The following is a 15,030-nucleotide window of genomic DNA, read 5'->3' as shown; positions in this document are numbered from 1 at the left end:
AACGACGTGTGCTGGATAAGACGGTGAACAACACTTTCACGGGCAAAGCCGCCTCGGACTGGTTACTGGATTGTTGTACCACAATTGATCGAAGAGAAACTTTTGAGATCAGCGAATTGTTTGTCAAATGGCAACTGATACAGCCGATTGTCGAAGACCGCGCATACGTTCGAATGAACCCCATGGCCACATACTTCCAACCCACCAAGTACGCCATTTATACCATCACTGAACGTGGACAGCGTGTATGCGGGTGGATCGCCCGTCCACCTAGTGTTGATAGTGAGGACAGCCGAGACACCAAAGACAAGTCCCGTCTAGTCCGAGATTCCAATGTCAGCAGACTGAATGTGATCCTCCAAGACGCAGCGCTCCGATTACTGTTCCGAGAATTTTTGAGACAGTCTTTGTGCGAGGAGAATCTACAATTCTATTTTGATGTCCATGACTTCACAACTACTTATCGACAACTGGATCAAGGTGGCAAACTTGATCGCCCTGATGCTGTTCGAGAGACGCTAGCCGCTGCATATGGTACGTTATCATTTTCAAATTCATCTCACAGAAAAGAACTAATTGAAACAGGTCTCTACAATTCTTTTCTTGCGTCCGGCGCTCCGTCAGAGTTGAATATCGATCACTCTCTTCGGAATCGACTTGACAGTCGCATGATTAGAACCAACACAGATGATACTGCAATGCGGGAAAGTCTTGAGGATGTGGTGGAGTTGTTTGAGCTTGCTCAGTCGGCGGTGTTCAAGCTCATGGCCAGTGTAAGTCGTATGCACCTAACTGCCTAGGATAACCTGGATTAACATTATGATAGGACTCTGTGCCCAAATTTCTCCGAGATCCACGACATGCCAGCATCCTTCGAGACCACGAGATCGACCTCATCGGATCCAACCGGGCCATGTCACCTGCTCCCGATCGAACGGTTAGTCGGTCCAATACTGCTCGAGGTTGAAATCCTGCTGCATGTCTCGGAGGCCGGCTTGCTCTCATGAATCTGGAAATCTCATGAACCAGAATCAAAATATTACTCAACCTACGTGCATATGTCATGATTATATGATGTCGAAGGACATCATCAACAAAGGTGATGCCATGGAACACAAAGCTTTACACTTCACTCCCACATGAACAAACTGCATTTTCTCCAAGGAATTGTGTTCGTCAAGGCGACGATTGTGCAGTCAGTAAGACTGCTGGCCCCGTGTTTAGTGGTACATTGCAACATTTCTTTTCAAAGTACAATAATGTACAGTCCTGCATAGCGTGGTTGGATCAAGGGGTTGGATTTTTCGTGGGTATCACTAGCGGCGCAATCACCATTTTGCATTTGCATTTGCATTGGAAAGATACCCAAGTGAAGGAGAGGAGGATATTGCGGGTGATTGGGGGGCTAGATGGCAGGAGGAAAGGTAGGGTGGTGGCATAGGGCAACAATGCATGCCTGGAGCGCAGAGAAAAACCATATTCGCAGCAGGAGCTGAAGCTGGGCTGAGCCACCTAGCCAGGGTGGTCGTTTAAGCCAGCGGCACACTTGATGGCACGGCAGATGAAATCATCTCGAACATATCACACAATATGACTGTGTGTTTCTGATACGTGAAGCTTGACAATGTTGATTAAACATTTCCCACTCATCTTGGTTGTCAATCCCAGCCGACCTGCCTTCTTAATTCGTATCGACACATTCCTTTGATATCCCCCTGAAAATCACACATAGCACCTCCATACCCGAAGGGCTGCGACAACCACAACTTGAATCGATCAGTATGCAGACCCAGCTTCGAGCAGATTCTACAATCACAACACAAACGCCCGGTACAGCCCGTGCAGGTTTCGTAAATCCCGTTTGAGCAATATGCCCGATAAAGGAGGCCAGACATGACCTTTCGAGGCGGGCATTCTACAAGCGAGATAACAAATTTATTAAGCAATATTTGCATTTCCGACACTGCAATGCCACGCTGACCGGGTTTGCTCAGAGTTGTAGACAGCAATGCATTGAAATGTAACATGTCGGATTAACCGAAAGGCTGCATATTTCCAGGTCTGTGCATGAGAAATGAGGTTGAGGCTGATGGAAGCGAAGAAGGGTGCAGAGAGTGAAGTCAAAGGGGGGCAAGGCAAGGAACTCATCAGCGGCAGGGGCTAACCTCGGCACCGGATTATCTTTCCTCCAAGTATCGCGTTCCCCGAAAACCTGCGATCCATCTTCGTGTCCACAAACTTCAAGTTGACAACTACTCCGTAGACGAACATAACCAACCGCAGAGAGTTCTGATTCGCTTCACCTACAACCGGCAGAATCTTGCGATCTCCCTGCGACTGCAACTTGGAAATGAGATAGCAAGATCGCATCCATCACTGCTCGCCCTTGAGTCAATCCACCACAATGGCCTCCACAGATGCGCTTCAACTGCTGAGGGCAAGCATTGCAGCCTCAAAGCCACCAGTCCTGACCACTTCTTCCGATCCCACCACCGCCGAAACAACCAAAACTGATTCTTTTGTCGATGCAACTTCCCTCTTCTTCAGCTATCCTACTCCCCTCTGTCTTCCACTGGACCAAAAGACACGTTTTATCTCAACAAATCCAGACACTGTCCCGGTTGACCTGCGAAGTATCTTCTTCGCCTGGTTACAGAAAGATGTCGCGGTTCCAGAATACATCGCTCTTGCCGCCGAGCTGGACAAACAACTTCCCGAGGGCCAAAAAGTGAGGAATCTTATTTTCGTCGAGCGTCTGGATTTGATCACCTGGTTGGAGGGTGCCTCGGAAGATTCAGAGTACATCAAACCAATCGAGGGCGCGGCTGCGGTAGGAGATGCTGCCAACAGAGCAGCTGACGTTGCTGGCGGTTCTGCTGTCCCAACTGTCGGAGGTGCTGGCGTCGGTGTTACTCAGATGGTGGGAGGAAGACCTGTCAAGACAATTGATGCAAGACTACAAGCAATCTACAATGGTGAGCGGAGGTTGGGAGATCATAATACCGCCTTGCGAGGAATAAAGCCAACCGTGAGTAGCAGACCTTCGTTATATTTGGGGTTGCCGTTTCTAATTTGTCTTAGGATTTTTCACATGTGCGCAAGCACGCCGAAACCTTCCTTGGCCGCCGCAAAGGAATGCCACCTAATGTGCGACCGGGCCAGCCGTCCAAGACCTCTCAACTTGCTGCACGACCTGCCGCTGGATTATCAAAACCAATTGCTGGTGCAGTCTCTTCGAAGCGTTCAGACCCAATCATTCTTCTCTCACCGTCTGCTTCTTCACTACTACGAATGTCAAATATCAAAGCATTCCTAGACACCGGTCTCTATGTGCCTCCAGACCACCCAACACTTTCCACACAAACCACTGCCAATCTTCTGCACATCACTCGAACACTCCACTCCTTGAGTGAGAAGCCATACAGATTCATCCTGGTCGATTCTCCAGATCAATTCAAACCAGACTACTGGTCTCGTGTCGTGGCCGTATTTACTACAGGTCAGATATGGCAATTCCGAGGCTACAAGTGGCGGGAACCACAGGAACTCTTTGGTCATGTTTTGGGCATCTTCGTGGGTGAGAAAGGCCTACCGATACCCTCGGAAGTTAAAGGATGGGGTAGTAGTGTCAAATCATATTCTGTCGAACGGTGGGATGAAAAAGGTCATGGTGCTGGTGTGGATCAGGCGCAACGTGCTTCAAAACGATGGCGAGATCGAGAGACTGTGGAGGAAGTCTGGCGTGCGATTGAGTCTCACATGAAAGGACGCGGTGAATGGCGGAGATGATCCTCGTTCACATCTCGAGATATGAACACTTACGATTGCAAACCGTTTCAAGCTGTACACCCTTGGGTTGCGCCTCCTGCAAAGCGTGCAGATACGTGAGAAGCAGGAAAACATTTTGGCGAATATATCCAACATGGATACCACCTGCCTTTCGACTACTGGAATGCACGAATCTCCAGGAGGCCGTGGAGATTTGCGCCTGATGAAGTGGCTCCCAGGCGATCATCAAGCCGTGCAAATCGAGGAACCCGAGAACGACAACAGTCTCGGCCCTGCCCTACCAATCAAGGACCGGAAGTTTGTATGGTCACTGGTTCACTCCTTCCAAAACACTGCCATCAGCTACATCTGACATTACTCTAACACGATTTCGAAGACTGGAGAGATAGTGGTCTCGAGCCGCGCTTTGCTGAAACTCTCTCAGGTATTTTTCTTGCTTTGTTGGGCAGGATTCGTGCCCAAAATGGCCTCCATTGTGACGAGCGAGAAAGTAAGACTCTTGGACGGTTGGAAACTACATGCAAGAGATTCGAGACATGCTAAGACCTTGATATGCTGATTCATGCACTGTCTTGAAAAAAGACGGATCTGCAACGGACAAGCCACGAGAGGAAGTCAGCCTCTTTTCAGGCCACTTGGTTTCCACACCTCTTCTCCAGCTGCCGACTGGTCACCACATGCCCTGGAATCAATAAAACCTCGACCGACCGAAGTACGACGAGCCATTCGTGATGACATTGCTGCAGAGTGAAAGCCGGAGCCAAAAACGGTTCTCCAGCGTGGTGTGGTAGACGACCATTCTCATTGGTCGCAGGACAGAAGACACAATGGACGGAGGCGAGAATGAAAATGAATGAATGATAGCTTCGCCAACAGAAAAAAGAGGTATGTATGGGTTTGCCAACATCTCACGACCATTGTGGACAATGCTGCTGCTGAGAGCTACGGGTCGAGTCGGGTCGTGTCAGGAATGGGATCGGAGTCATTCCATGCGTTCAGGCGCGCGTCCGGGAGAACAGGACGAAATACAGCCGTGTTCGGTCTCTCGGCTTCCTTCGTTCGACCTCAGGCCTTACGCTCCATCCCATTTGATGTGATCGAATGATGGGGCTTCAAAGGCCTGGAGCAGGTCTACCTCCTACCTTACCTTAGATAGCTCTAGATTCTAAATCCAGGACAATGACTTCCACAGCACATCTCATTTACAACGTCTCTCCAGTCCAGTTCAGTTCCTTTTGGTCGTATTCTAGGCTAGTTGACTAGAAGCACCAGCACCAGCACCCACTTACTTAGTTACTGGTCAACTCACACTCTGCATGACCCACCTAGGTTGTGTGTACAGTCCATACCCAGGCAGCATCGGACGAACATTCAACTACGAGTCATTGGTTGGGTGCCATGGTGGGCATGCGAATAGATAGATAGATACCTCCGGTAGCAAACCTGGACTTAGCTACAGCTACATAGGTAGGTAGGTAGATAGGTATATATATATATAGGTAGGTAATTCATAAGGCTCCGGGAGGTGTATCATGCATGAGTGACATACTCATCGTCGGCGGGCTGTAAGGTCTGTATGTATGTATATATGTTGTATTATCATGTTCTCAACGACCTCACTCCATCCATGGGAGGATTAGGGTGCAAATGTACATGGAAGTTGCAGTATGAGGCTTGATCGACCTATTGCCTACTACCGGTGGACTCGGAATGGTCAAGGAGGGAGGGAAACTTGACAGCTGGCTGACGTTAATATTAGTAAGTCAGCTAGCTCTGACCACGTATGTGCTCGTGAGTCGAGCAGAATCCTGCCGCGAATCATTACAAACAAGATTGCGGTCCTCAACTCAGCTCAGAAATACAATCCGAATACTCGAACGGTCGAGACTCGACTAGTGATTCGAGTTTAAGGGTGCGGAGATCGTGATCCCGGACCTTCTGGCACCGATCGCGTCGGCTATCTTGGATCGAAGCTGCAGCTTAACTGCAGGCTGAACGTTGCCTGAGATCTCGAACTCCAACCTCCACCATAATTACGTTAAGTTTCCAACGGGCATTTTAAGCTTCGATTCCCTCATTTGGCAACGATAGACATCTGCCTAGGGACCAGATCGTGCGGTCATATTGATCTTCGACAATAATAGATTCATCTCGTCCAGTCAGCCTCTGGAGGTACCCGGTTTCGAATGCCTGGAATATGGATTCGGAGGGTCTCTGGAGTACGCGTTCGGGTCCGAGGTCGAGCTGACGTCTTGAACACAACCACGGGGCCAACAACCGAACCAGTGAGAACTCTATCGGTATCGTCTACATTTGGTGGCAGGGTTTTCCTGCCTCCATCATCGGTTCGAGTGCAGCAGAATCGGGCAGCGAGTGAACACAGGCAGGACAAACTCGTCGCCAGATCATGTATTCTCCTCAAATCGCATTCTTCGACGATTTCCAACATTGAGGTTGTCCGCAAGTTGTCGACCGTGTCTCCTGTGCGCGAAGAAAGCAGGAGCATGGCTAGAGATGACGAGACTGCGACTTCCGCAAATCTGGATGTGAGCTCAGGAGCTGACATACAGAAGCAGTCCTCGATATCAACTGGGGCCAAGGAAGAGGTGCTTTCAGATGACCCTATTACTCCTCCGGATGGTGCCCTGAGCATTGTATTCACAGACATAGTCAAATCGACCGCAATATGGGAAGCAAACCCATCAGCGATGGTCGCAGCCATGCAAACCCACGATAACATGGTCCGAGAGCTCATCGCATCCAATTCTGGTTACGAGGTCAAGCAGAACGGCGATGGATTCATGATCGCATTTCCCAGTGCCACATCTGCTGTGCAGTTCTGTCTAGACGTACAAGAAAGGCTTCTGGACGAGAGTTGGCCCACAGCCATATTGAAATCGAATCCGGGGAGGGAAACGACCGATGCGGATGGCCACGTTTTATTTCGAGGTTTGAAACTGCGAATGTCTGCGCATTGGGGCAGGCCGGTCTGTAATTGGAACGAGGTCATACATCGGATGGACTACCTTGGTCCAATGGTGAATCGTGCCGCGAGGTTTATCGAGGTCACTGAAGGTGGACAGGTGGTGGTATCGGAGGACTTCTTACTCCAGCTCCAGTGTGAGCTTGAATCTACAGTCGAGGTCGATAATCAGGAAGAGCCTAAGGAAATCCTCGAGGACTCCGAGCGAACTGGAGTCGATCAAAAGCCCAGAACCGAGCTTAATCTGGACCTTTTGAGTTCAAACAGGGATCAATTGAGATTGACGCATCAAGCATTTCAGCTTCGCCTACTCGGCGATCATGAATTCAAAGGACTGACTGAACCCGAAAAGCTATACTTCATCGTCCCAAAGTCTCTTGAAGGAAGAGTCGATCACTGGCATCAAGTCATGCATATTGCTGGGGTGAAGGGCAACGTCCGTACAACGACGAAGGACTGATGAGATGTCTGACCCAGACTCCATCAGCTAAGTGGTGGTAAAACACAACCCGATCCATAACAGCACTCTTTGATAACCGAAGTGGAGCAGTTAAGCCTCCGAGGACGATTGCTGAGTTGGCCGGATATCAACCATCGCAGATCATGTGTCTCCTGAAAAACGGAAGCAAGAACAAGGTAGAATATCTCGCGCAATTGTAATGGAAGGAGCAAACATGACTTGACCCCCAAGTATCGCGGCAATGGCCATTCGATTAAGGAACTACATTATTCCGCCTGTGTCATCTCTGGACCGCACTGCATGTTACACAGAGCAACCGCGACACGTCAGAGAAACCCGGCTGATGAAGAAGGAAGGAAGGGGACCAACAGGTGGCCGGTTGGATGCCGCTTCGACTTTCTGTCACCTTAAGAGTCCAGAGGTGGCTCGGGGTCTCTCTTACAGTATACGGCATGACTAGATATGCAGGAAGAGTATCGCGAGCAACGAGACAGGAACCAAGATGGCTGAATATCATGGGTTATCGAGAGCTGGTGGTCACTTGAGATAATTCAGGAGATCAAGGCAACAGAAGATGGGCGACAAAACGGGCTCATCAGTGGTGGATGGATATACTAGTATTTTTAGTAACAGTCATTGTGCTACTGGTATCAAACGCCTCGCGGTATAGCTAGCCATAATTTTAGAACCGCTTCAGTTCGACACGTACAAGTTTCCACCTTTGTGAGATCGTATCAACGCTGTCGCTTGTCAGGCTACAGAAATATGGACCTAAGTAGTATGGCTTAGGCAGCGGTCTCAGCTGGAGTCTTCTCATCATCATCGTCCTCGTCCTCAACGGTATCATCGCCGTCAGCGGTTGTGCCATTTGTGGCCGGTTCATCTGTGCCGTTGACATCTACCAAATCGGCGGCTCCGCCTTGCTCTTCAAGTTTGATATACTCGTCCCACTCTGGAAACAATTCTTCGTCCTGGCCTGGAACACCGAGCAGGCGACTGACCTTGCTCTTGCCTTGTTTGTCCAAGTTGTCCTTCCAATCCACAACCAGTCCTGGTGTACTGGAGGGTTTGTACGTTTGACTGAACAGGACGGCTTCACTGAGTCTGCCAGTTCGCCTGAGAAGTTCGAGCGCTGCCGGAATATCACCAGTGGACCATAGACTGGCAAATGCAACATTGTTGCTGCCTGTCTCTTCGGCTTGTTTGGCCAACTCGAGCAATCCTTCGCTGTTTCCTGAACTGGTGTACAGAAGCAATAGACTTCCCAGGTCCTTAGCTCTGAGAAAGCATTCTTCTGCGAGTTTCAGATCCCAAGCCTCGAGAGCTTTATCTGCCACCGCTGACCACTTGGCTTGAATGTCCGATTCACGAGCAATCTCCAGGGCCACTGCGAGGTTGTTCAAACCCAAGGCAAGCTCGAAGCGATGTTCTGGGTCTGTTGCGACATCAAGAGCCAACTCCTTGTGACCCTGGGCTTCCAAGAATCGTGCAATCTTATTCAACTGGTCTGCAGGGATGTCCTCAAGTAATTCTTGAGCTGCATCAAGATCGTTTCTCAGTACTAACGTCTGGTACGAGAGTAAGGCGGTTGATAGGCTGTAGCTGACCACTCCCACGTCTTTATCGGCAAGGTAGACTCGTTCATCTCTCTGCAGATACCGTAACAGGTACATAGGTTGATCGAATTGGGCGATGTGTACCACTTGTTCACCAAGAAGATAGCTGAGACGCGCGTTCGTTGTGAAAAGGAAGGCATCACCAACCCATTCTCCGCTTTTGACCGATTCTTGTAGATCTGTCACCACGGCGAATGCGGCCTCGACACCATCTTCATCAGCCTGTCCGGAATTGATGCCGTCGAGATAGGCCTCACGGTCGAATCGAAGGACATAGGTTGCATCTGCACAGGCCAGGGCGACTAGCTCGCCAGATTCACTCCAATATACCTGAGGGCCGTTAACTCCAGGGAACAACAGATGTGAAAAGAGGACTTACCTCTCTGGGCTCAACCTCGATTCTTCGAACGAGGCTTCCACTTTCCCAGTCGAAAAAGCCGATGCCTCCTTGACCTTTCACACCAAGCAGTACACCACCCGAGAGACCTTCTGCTTGAAAGCCGACGTCAAGACTGCCGCTCTCTTTCAGCTTCTTGAACAACTTGACGCTGGTGCCGGACTCTCGAATTGCGTAGTCAGTAGGGTTCTGGTGGGACCCCCTAGGAATTGGTCAGCATGGGGCATTAATTGGAGGGATGGAATCAATACCATGCAAAATCAAGTGCTGAGCCGAAAGCTTGATTTCTCCATGCGAGAGCCGTATACTGGTCAATATTAGAAATTGGTCGCGATTGACATTCGAGGGCGATATCTTACAATGATGAATTCACCGTCTCCGCAGACACTGATGAATCGACCGTTGGGAGAGTGTGATAGTGTTGTTGGATAGCTATTGAAACGTCAGATTGTACGGTTGGGAATGATGACGAAGAAGATACATACATCTCAGTGGTTCCCATGTCTTTACTGGGAAGGCCAATGGGCGCGCCATCCTTGATGGATGCATCTCCACCCCTGACGATGGCGGAAACCACTTCATTGTGACGAGCCCAGACTAATTTACCGGTTCCATCCATCGAAACAGCGGGTTCTTCTCTACCCATCTTGACCACCACAGCGCCGTCGTCAAAACCCATAGCGACACCCTGTTTGCCTCGCTGGTAAGAGACACACCATGCTCTTTCCAGACCATAGCTGAGGGATTGTTCCAGTCGATAGGTATTGGCGTGCCAGATCTTGATGGTTCCGTCTTCTGAGCCGGATATGATGACCGGGAGTTCTGGGTGGTAACATGCAAAACTGACGTTGCTGGTGTGTCCTTCTAGGGTGGCAATGAGGGCTTTAGTCGTGTAATCCCAGACCTTGACTGTTTTGTCGTCGGAGGTACTGAGGAGATATGGCTTGTCACTGTGAGGATAATAATCAATATGATTGACTCCTTTCTCGTGAGCCTCGATCGTCTGCTTTGCTGTGGGGTTATCGATGCTCCAGATCTTGATGGTCCGATCCAGACAAGCCGATGCGAAAACATTGGTGTCCTTGGGGTTGATGGAGAGGCCCATGACATAGTGCTGATGACCGACGAATTCTCGAACACATTTCCATTCCTTGTCCCAATCGAACATGCGAATCGTCATGTCATCTGAGGCGGTCAAGACAACGCTGAGTGTGGGGTGGACGACAATGGCCCGGATGTAATCAGGATGTCTGGTGGAAGAGGTCAGCCTCGATGAACCAAATCTCTGCTCGTCGCAACCACTCACGCTTCGAAGGATTTGACTTTCTCACTGGTGTTCCAATTGACGACTCTTAATTGGAAATCGTCACTGCCACAGACTATCCAATTCTTTCTCTCAATGAAGCGACCGGCTCGGACGGGAACATCGGTAAGCTCAAAGGTCTTGATTATTGACTGGGTCTCGTAGGACCATATATGAGCATGGCCATTGTACAGGGTTGTGAGGATCTTTGGGGATTAGCACTGAGGGTACTGGTTGGGTATTCGAAGTGTGATTACCCATGGTTCTGTACTATTGAATTGTCAGTCCGGGGAATGAGCCAAGGTGGGAGGAGAGAGATATACCTGTGGAAATCAATGCCCTTTACTCGCTCGGAGCCTAGAAGAAGTTAGCCCTGTGTAGCTTTGTGGACTTGGAAATGGGTTCCCACGAGCAAAGAGCTGTCTCTTGACATCAAGACGCATGTTGTAAGAAGTGGTGGTGGTGGTGGTGGTGGTGGTGGTGGGTTATATTGAGGATCGGGGAGCGGGAAAGTGTGCGCATGCAACCTGATCAAGGGAGGATTGAGAAATGAACAGGACAAATGAGAGGGGACAGGTCACAGTCCATGTCATGAATTCATCGGGTATCGTGTGTAGCGTCGAAAGTTCGTCGAGGTCGTGGACAACAATGGTGGTTGTTGTTGGTGTTTGACTGGAATTATTTTGGTGGTGTTGGTGTTGGTGTCCAATTCCATCCACCTGGCATCTCCATCATTTCCAGTTCCCCTGCGTGGACAACGTGGATACTACCCAAAAGGGGATATTCGTTCTGTCTGACCACATCTTGACGGTCATCTCACCACTTTACACGAGATTGACGTGTCAAGTCCCGGGCCTTTTTGGATGCCCACCAAAGACTGCAGTCATGGGCGGCTCTACCTTTCAGTCCGCGGCTTCTCACTCATGACTCGTTACATGCGCAAATCCCACCTGTTTTCTGGAAATGTCTTGGAAGATGTTGAAAGACCTCTTGATTGATGATCGGCCGCCTGATCTCGGTCTGCCGCAATTGCACATACTCTTTCAGACCCTAAGTTCAGGCTACGCCAGTTCCTTCATGCCGGCGAGTTTCCTACTACCAGTCGAATAAAACCCTCTTCCGTGCTACATGATCTTTATCGCTCCTGGATACCAGACAACTATCAACTACCGCAGACGCTGACCATGGCAGGCCTCAAGCCCACACTTCATCATCTAAATGTGAGTATTCTCCTGGTCCGAGTCCTAAGCCCTGGTACTGAATCAAAGTGTGGTCCAGAACTCCCAATCTCAGCGCATTCTGTGGCTTCTGGAAGAACTGGAAATTCCCTATAACCTCATACTTCACAAAAGGCCTGAGTCGGGTCCTCTCAAAGGCCGCGCGCCTGAAGCCTTGCAACACACCCATCCTCTCGGGAAGGCACCCCAGTTGGAGACGGGTGATGGTCGGGTGATCGTGGAAACCCTTGTCATTGCAAAATATTTGATTGATACCTATGATACCGAGGGCAAATTCAAAGGAGACGGGCAGCGCAACGATGCTTTGAGGGATGACCAGCTGTGCAACCTCGCAGCCGCATCCCTCGGCCCTGTGATGAATCTCGAACTCATCATGCGCCTCATGACAAACGCATCACCCTTCTTTGTGAGGCCGTTGATTTCTTTGATGATAGGGCAATTAGAGAAGGCATACACCGGGCCCGAACTGAAACTGTACAGTCAGTATATAAATGATCAACTCGGGGATCAGGACTATTTCCTCGGAGCAAATCCGGGCCGCGTGGATTTCATAATGAAGTGGCCAATGGACATGTGCATCCAAAACAAATTTATTGACATCAAGGCATACCCCAAGCTGGAGAAGTGGTATAATAGAGTCAACGAGCGGCCTGCTTGGAAGAGATGTCTCGAGAAAGGAAACGGCTATGTTTTCACGACCAAGCTATGAACGGGAACCGCTCGGGCAGGTGCTCGTGGAATGAATGCCGACGTGGTCAGGTTGCAATGCCCTGTAAATACGAGGACGAAGATCAAAAGCAACAACGTGTCCCGGAGAGACGCCGCTTGATGAGACATAATATGATGATTTCAAAATGGAGGACCCGGCTGAGAGAAATACTTATCTAGTATTGAACGATATGCATGTCTCTACTAGGAGCACCGATATATTTATGCAAAATGCAGTTGCTTCCCGAGGTGCGTAGTAATCGCCACTCGCAAGATCCAATCTATCTCACTACTCGATCTGAGCGTTCCAATTACAAGCGACGCCGTTGAATCTCCGTACCGAGTCCAATATGTCACTCGGCCGTCTCTCCCGGTAGATGCACCCGCAAGTTGGCAGCCATCGGAAGAAGAACGATCCGGGATCGTACACTTGACTCCCTTGAGAATTAGCTGCTTCGTACACGCACCAAGAACTCGTAAAAGGTCCACCATCTTTCCACACCAAGAAGATCGATTGATGCACGGGCACGCGGACTGCCCTTCGCTTCGAGTAATCCGTATTATCAAACCCAACTCTTTTTTCTACGCGAGCTCCACACATGCTGGCTTCGCCACAAGAGTCAATCATTCTACCGCCTGAACTCGATTTTACTAACTGTTTGGGTATCATTCATTCACACCTGGGCCCCTTCCATTGGTGCAGTCGGTCCACCCTCCCTTGCACGTTCGTGCCCACCAAGGCCCCCAGAGTCTGAATTCCAAGCCAATTTCAACCTCTGAGAGTCAAGCCAAAACATGCGAAACGGGCGTCTCCCATGTTCTCTTGCCACGCCTGGAGCGGCGACAAGTCTTGATGTAACCGCTTGGGGCCCCAAGGCGCCCATCTGTCGGGTGGGTTTTCATATTGAATTTTGCTATTAGGGTCAGGGTGTAATGTAATATCTATACTCTACTCTCCCGGTATCCCGATTCTATCATCGGTCTGACTTCCCGGCCTCGAAAGAAAGTGTCCTCTTGTATCGTCTTTTCTCTGTTTCTCTTCTTTCCTTCATACACCCTCCTCTCCCACACCCGGCAGGCCCCCTTGTACCTGACAACAGCCATGTCGAACTCCACGCGGTCCCAGCGCCGCCTATGTACCGAAATTTCCGCAAGATGTCCTGTCGAACTCACCACGTACGGATACTATCCTAACCTCGGCACCAACTCACTCTTCGTGGCCATCTTCGGCATCTGCTTTCTCGCGACTCTATATCTAGGAATTCGGAAACGAACATGGACGTATATGGCTGTTCTTCTCGTTGGCTGTTTTGGAGAGGCCGTCGGTTACGGGGGCCGGATCATCATGCACGACAACCCGTGGAGCGGTGCTGGGTTCAAGACTCAGATTTGCTGCTTGGTGCTGGCACCCAGTTTCCTCGCCGCCGGTGTCTACGTGACTCTCAAGCACATCGTACGCTATTGCGGTCCCGAACACTCCAGGCTCAAGCCCAGACTCTATCCCTGGATTTTCATCGGATGCGACTTTGGGTCAATCATCCTGCAGGCCATCGGTGGAGGTACAGCCGCGGCTGCGGGTGACAATGTCAGCAACCCCAAGTTGCTCAAGGTTGGGAATGGCTTGATCGTGGCAGGTATCGCTTTTCAGGTTGCGACTATGGCGGTCTGTGGCCTGCTCATGCTGGATTACTTTATCCGCTTCAAGAAGGCCAAGAAGAGTGGTGTCACTTCCCAGGTGGAAAGTGAATACGAGAAAGACCAATCGTCACATAAGATCGCACGGAATTTCAGGATCTTCTGCGCGGCCATTGCTCTCGCCTACACGACCATCCTCATTCGATGCATATACAGGTAAATTTCCCTTTGCCACCTTATTTTTCCACAGACTGTCTAACAACATGTGATCAGAATACCAGAGATGGCTGGCGGATGGGGAAATCCACTGATGCGAAACGAGAAGGAGTTCCTCCTGCTGGACGGCATGTATGTGTATTCGTCTCCTGGGCGCCCATTTCGTCACACTGACTCTTTCAAAAATAGGATGGTTGCAATCGCTTGCATAGCCATGACAGTAGTCCATCCTGGGATTTTCTGCAAGCCAGGCTTCTTCAACGACAGGCTGGATCGCTCAAAAGACACGAATTCACAGTCCGAGGAGGACAACTCGGCATCGACCTTGGAGAGGCAGGTCGAGTCCGAAAAATGAACGAGGGTTTCTACAAATTGCTTGATTAATCACACCGTCTCACGAGATTTGTGAAGTTGGTGCAGCATTTTTCGCTTGCTTTTCCTCGGACAAGCAGTGGTTTCTGCTCTTTGAGAGTGATTAGATATATTTGTGCCAGCCTTGGAGTTCATGTTATTCAATCACGTTAGGCATTTTGCCACTAGAAGATTATAGACAGTACTGCTGTACGAAGAGGATATTTATGCATTAAAGGAACCCGAAACAATCCATGAATTTTCAAGCAAACGAGGTCCTGATCCACGTGAGGGTCATGAATAGAATCGCGTTTCAAGTTTCAACAAGGCTGCT

At 49.8% G+C, this 15,030-nt stretch overlaps 4 protein-coding genes across 4 annotated transcripts; 3 read left to right on the top strand and 1 right to left on the bottom strand.

The window, feature by feature from the left end:
* Positions 1–2,404: 2,404 nt before the first annotated feature.
* Positions 2,405–3,789, top strand: LTR84_006912 (uncharacterized protein; the record flags this gene model as incomplete). Its single annotated transcript, XM_064850469.1, has 2 exons — positions 2,405–3,028; positions 3,082–3,789. 2 exons carry the CDS (start codon positions 2,405–2,407, stop codon positions 3,787–3,789), a joined length of 1,332 nt encoding a protein of 443 aa, XP_064702951.1.
* A 2,186-nt stretch (positions 3,790–5,975) lies between these two features.
* Positions 5,976–7,232, top strand: LTR84_006911 (uncharacterized protein; the record flags this gene model as incomplete). The annotated part of the gene is made up of 1 exon (XM_064850468.1): positions 5,976–7,232. One exon carries the CDS (start codon positions 5,976–5,978, stop codon positions 7,230–7,232), a length of 1,257 nt encoding a protein of 418 aa, XP_064702950.1.
* A 785-nt stretch (positions 7,233–8,017) lies between these two features.
* Positions 8,018–10,991, bottom strand: LTR84_006910 (uncharacterized protein; the record flags this gene model as incomplete). The annotated part of the gene is made up of 9 exons (XM_064850467.1): positions 8,018–9,178; positions 9,228–9,447; positions 9,497–9,552; positions 9,605–9,677; positions 9,731–10,495; positions 10,552–10,754; positions 10,806–10,818; positions 10,872–10,905; positions 10,958–10,991. The coding sequence occupies 9 exons, from the start codon at positions 10,989–10,991 to the stop codon at positions 8,018–8,020; spliced, it is 2,559 nt and encodes an 852-aa protein (XP_064702949.1).
* A 2,778-nt stretch (positions 10,992–13,769) lies between these two features.
* On the top strand, positions 13,770–14,349 carry LTR84_006909 (uncharacterized protein; the record flags this gene model as incomplete). The annotated part of the gene is made up of 2 exons (XM_064850466.1): positions 13,770–13,775; positions 13,813–14,349. The coding sequence occupies 2 exons, from the start codon at positions 13,770–13,772 to the stop codon at positions 14,347–14,349; spliced, it is 543 nt and encodes a 180-aa protein (XP_064702948.1).
* Between the last annotated feature and the right edge of the window lie 681 nt (positions 14,350–15,030).

This window comes from Exophiala bonariae (assembly GCF_035927105.1).
Source record: "Exophiala bonariae strain CCFEE 5792 chromosome Unknown scaffold_26, whole genome shotgun sequence".
NCBI lineage: Eukaryota > Fungi > Ascomycota > Eurotiomycetes > Chaetothyriales > Herpotrichiellaceae > Exophiala > Exophiala bonariae.
The sequence above is the reverse complement of the archived record's forward strand: the minus strand, read 5'-3'. Positions and strand labels throughout refer to the sequence as shown.